At 33.7% G+C, this 5,242-nt stretch overlaps 1 protein-coding gene across 1 annotated transcript in view; it reads left to right on the top strand.

The window, feature by feature from the left end:
* Positions 1–1,479: 1,479 nt before the first annotated feature.
* The window catches only part of fam83b (family with sequence similarity 83 member B), a 10,635-nt gene continuing 6,872 nt past the window's right edge, over positions 1,480–5,242 (top strand). Inside the window, exons 1-3 of the mRNA XM_015060376.1 lie at positions 1,480–1,643; positions 3,101–3,574; positions 4,819–4,983. Coding sequence (XP_014915862.1) covers positions 1,584–1,643; positions 3,101–3,574; positions 4,819–4,983 — 699 coding nt within the window. The 5' untranslated portion in view covers positions 1,480–1,583. The remainder of the gene's footprint in view (positions 1,644–3,100; positions 3,575–4,818; positions 4,984–5,242) is intronic.

Here is a 5,242-nt window from a genome sequence, read left to right on the forward strand (position 1 = left end):
ATCTTGCAGCACTGAAAGACTCTGCTGCAAACATTTTGGTGCCAGATATCACACCAGGCTTTTTTTGTATTCCAGTGGCATTAAGGATCTGCAGAGCAGGGCTGTTTAGGCTGGGAAAAAAAAAAAAAAAAAAAAAAATTCCAAAACCGCTAAATCTTTATGTTTTGTCTAATCTGGACATATTTAACTGTTGAGGCCTTTACAGAAGATACACAAAACTAATTCAGACTCAATTTAACTATTTTGAGAAAAACAACCATGTGATATTCATTTGAAGCATGCAGAATGCAAATTTATTTTACAAGGTGACATCTGTTTTTTTTTTCTTCAAGGTGACATCTGTTTTTTTTTTCTTCAGCATGTAAGTTTCTTTGCTGCAGAAAAGTGCAATACAAATAATCTGCCATGCCTTGCCTTTTGAGTAGCAGAATAAATAAACTCCGTTAATAAAGTCCTGACAGACCTTTTGTTGTTTAGTTAATGTCCCATTTATCCTTTGTTTGCTAGAAGGATTTGCATTCCTTTATTCATGATCTTTGATTGAATTTAAAGAAAACAATTTAGACTTAATGTCAAATATGCTAATGTCTGCTCAATGTGAGCTGCACTTTTGAGCAATTTTGTAAGAAGTAGGGGTTCCACGGATGCTAACATTTGATTAGATTTATTGTCAGAGATTATTTAATCATTATTTAATGTACTTTGTGTTAAACCAAGGCTGGCTTTGACCCAATATACTGTGCCTTGTAAATGAAAATTGACTTTTTGAAAATGTTAAAGTTTAGATATGGTGTAACCTCAAACTTTATGGTATTTTTATTTTACAGGTAAAAATCTACAAAATAAAATGTTAGTTATATTTAGAAAAAAACAAACACTTGGAGCATTTATTGTTTTTACAATGATGCATATTTATTTCTGTGGACAAATGCTAACTTGCAGTACCGTTCTGCTCTGTGCCTCCCATAAAGTCACATCAAGTGAAAAGGCCTCAACTTCCCATGAAAAATGCAGACTCCATATAAAGAAACTCTTTGTCCAAGTATTGACACAGTTGAGGCACAAAATGCTGAACAAGAATACACAAATTGACATTTTTATCTCTCATCTGCACACTCCAGTGAACAAGAACTAATAAACAAAAAGGAAAACGACAGCGTACTCATCCAGGAATTGGTTGCAACTGAGATAAATAGTTGATAAAATTAACTAAATTAACTAAAATCTACCTTAAATAGTTATTATTAGGTCATGGATGATGGATTTAATCTCCAGGAGTCCCAGAACAGTGTAAGCAGCTGACAAGAACTAACGCTGAAGCAATTCACTAAAACCTCCTCATGTCGTCATTATCTTGATTTTCCTTAGAGTGAACTTTGTTCTTGTAGGCAAGAAGGGGAGTGGCTTAATGTCTCAAACAGGTTTATGTCTGCATAGGAGCCAGTTTCAAACCAGACTATTTGCATGTTGAAACAAGAATCCACACCCTCCCACTTCAGACTGCTGATCAAGTTCAGATGCCTCCTGTCTTTGTCTCTCCCAGCTGGGTCTCACAAGCCGCCCCAACACGGAACACAAGCTAAATGGAAGTAGGATATTTTACGAGCAGTCTTGGGGATTTCCACAAAGGTCACTATCAAAATGTAAGTCATTGTTGAACATAGCACTCCTATGATTACTTTTTTGCGCTTTGGGGCTCTTTAAGAACGGAAAGGTTTTTTTTTTTTGTTTTTTTTTTAAGTACAGCAATTTATTTTACTGGAAAGTGAGAGTTTGGAGTAAAATGTGTGAGTAAAGAGTCTTTCTCTCGGTTGTGTTTTAGTTTGTGGATACAATTTATTAATGCTGCTACAACAGTTTTTTTGACAATTTAAAATATTGGGTTACTTCCTTTCACATCTACAGTTTTGTTTTTCAAAGTGCAAATTTTATTAGTCAAACAACAATGTTCATTAAGAAAATTTTAACATTTTCTGCTAAATAGTCAGAAAATGCCAATGGCTTCTAATCCGTCTGATTATTACTCGTGAGACTGAATGAACGCTGAATCTGCTGATCAGCTTTGTTTATTTTGCCAACTAATTCAGCCTAACATGAATATTTTCAAAAAACAGATTCATGTATAGAGAGATAAGGCTCAACATAAAAACTCATAATTACATTTGTGGGAATGAAAAAGTGATAGAAAATAATTTGGATTTATTTTTCTGTTTATTTATACACTTTTTCACTATTAAAGAATACATGAGTTCTGTATAATAAAAAAAAATCCCCACAGGTGTGAACTTCAACTGGGAAAGTAAAATCATTCAAATCCAAGATGGCTGCTATATGTTCAAAACAAAGTGTTTGATGCAATAATAATATGAACAATATGCTTAGTTGTACTTTTCATTGTTTGTATCTCAGTAATTCTTTCATACACATATTGCTGTGTATGAATCCTCTGCAATTAGACACATTGCTTTAGAGCAAACATAGATAAAATGCACAAATACATAATTAGCAATGTGCATATCTAATGGTAATTAGCTTGTAATTGGGCACAGCAGTTATATTCCACTGATTCTTCCTCTTTCCACAAAACTGTGGTTAAGTTGTGGTCGAAGTTATTACTTGATTGATGATCGCATTCAGCCATAAGTATCCCACTTCCGTGTAAAGTTGAAGTACTTCAAATATTCCTCACCGCACTTTGCTTTTCTAGTTAAAGCCAGGATTATTTATGTGTTGAGAGATGCAACAGTAGTTGACATACCACAACAGTACCATGTGATTTGGCTGTATTTAGGAATGACAGGATAAATTCTTTTTTGATAATTTGCTCAGAGATCTATTGCTTTTCTCTCTATTTTTAAAATATAAGTAGTAAACATCAATGTTCCATTGTTATACTTTAAGTTATCTGTATTTAAAACTCTTGTTTTTCTTGCTAAATCAAATAATCAACTTGAATAGACTGCAATTAAAAACTGGTACAACGAAGGAAATTTAAGAAATTGACACCAGCATGCCTTTTTCCGTAAATGCACCAGCATTTTTTATTTTGTTTCGATGTTTGCTCTCTGACAGAACCTTGTGTCTCTATCGCCTCCAACAGGTCGTAAACAAACAGTCCGGGGAGATGGACTCAACAGAGTTTTCCCTGCTGTCATCACTGAGAGGCGAGGTTAAACATGAGGATTTTGTCCAGCCTCATTATAAGGAGTCATATCGCCTGGCGATCGATCGTCTTATTAAAGACGGCAGAGAAAGTTATTTTGAGTTCCTAAAAGAAGAACGTATTGCAAGCTTCCTTTCAGAAGATGAAATTGTCTTCCTCACCTCCAATGTCGAACAGTTGCCATCCCAAAACCAGACGGAAGAAATCGTCGACCCAACAGACAACCAGTCGTCATCTGGGACGTACTGGCCCACTCACTCAGATGTGGAAATGCCAAATCTGGATTTGGGTTGGCCACATGTCCAGCATGAAAAACATCCGACTAATATCAATCTGCTCTACCATCCACCTAGACTCAACAACCCGACCATAAAGGAGGTGATCCGGAAGCACATTCAGGATGCAAGAACGGTAATTAAAACAGCCTGCAACTGTACACTTACAGAGGCAGCAAAGCTAAACAAAAAAATCAGGCAATAGGCCCTTTCCACTCTAAAGCAGTTATTTTACAGTATGGACTTTCTATGGTTTGGATCCACAACTCACATTAAACAGAGTTTTTTGTCAGAAAAAATGCTGTTCAATAGAAAACCACCTATTCAGGATTTTTTACATGCAATTCTCCATTTAAGCCCCAAAGTAGTTATATCAGAATAAACTGCGGTAGTTGGACATATTGTCCACTGACTTAATGTTAGTCCAAAAGCATAAATAATGTCAATCAACATCAATCTTATATTTTCTCCATTTAAACCCTAATATTTCTGTTTCTGTGATTGTCCAAAGTATGTTGCAAGCTCTCCCTCCCTCTATTCAGCCAGATTGCTGCTGACGACTGCTGCTCTTCTTTTCAGAGTAAAGGAGTGTCTTCTGGGCTGGATTAGGAAATATCTGGTTCTACAGCTTAGTTTCTTAAGGAAACACAAAGAACCATTTTCCAGAAATGCCACAAAGTCGCAAGGCCAAACCTTTCTCAAATTCTCAGTTACCGTCATCAGACTTAGTCAGAGGACATGAGAAACAAATTCTGTTTCAGACCGAAGAGCTTTCAAAACTCAACTTTCTGTGACTATTTCTCATGCAGTCTAAATCAAATGTTTGACAGACATATCAAAATATTTACATACACTTAGTTTTTTTTATTTTTATTAATACTTAATATCTATTAGGGGTTGTAGTTAAAATGACAATTGCTTTTAGGTTTTTAAATGGAACAAATCAAATTGTATATGTTCTTTTGTCAAATTGTGTGTACTAAATGCAAATAAAAAGAAAATACGTTGTTTAATCAATAATTTCACCTTAATCACAGGAATAAATTGTATGCACCATTTTTACCACTCTTTTCACGTAAGATAGAATTTTTACAAGTTTTATAATAAGAACTTGTAAAAAATGAATCTCTGACATCTCTCCTGACTGAAATAATCAATGATTTTAGTATTGATAAATATTCTGTGATATGCTTCTTTCACTTTCTTTTTACTATAAAGCTTCATTTGCAATACACATTGCACGTCCTCATTTGATCTTTGATGTTAGAACATGTGTACATTTGTTTTAATAGGTCCTGTTTTAATTTCTTTGCACATGCACACATGTAATTGCAATTGAATGACAAAATGATCTATATTCATTCTGCTTTCTCTTTGAAGGTCATTGCTATTGTGATGGACAAGTTTACAGATGTTGATATTTTCAAAGAAATCGTGGATGCTTCTATGCGAGGCGTGCCAGTCTACGTGTTGCTAGACGATGACAATTTTAAAAGCTTCCTCAAGATAGCAGATGATCACGATATCAAACTACAGCAGCTAAGAGTGAGTTCATAAAATATGCAAAATGTAAAAAAAAAAGGCCAGTAAGCAGAACATATATATTTTGTATATATATATATATATATATATATATATATATATATATATATATATATATATGCTCTTCATATATATGCAGAGTTGTAAAATTCTGCATATATATGCGTATATATGCAGTAATTGTAATTATATATATATATATATATATATATATATATATATATATATATATATATATATATATATATATATATATATATAT

Source organism: Poecilia latipinna, unplaced genomic scaffold (assembly GCF_001443285.1).
Source record: "Poecilia latipinna isolate Pla-1442-1.1 unplaced genomic scaffold, P_latipinna-1.0 Scaffold67, whole genome shotgun sequence".
NCBI lineage: Eukaryota > Metazoa > Chordata > Actinopteri > Cyprinodontiformes > Poeciliidae > Poecilia > Poecilia latipinna.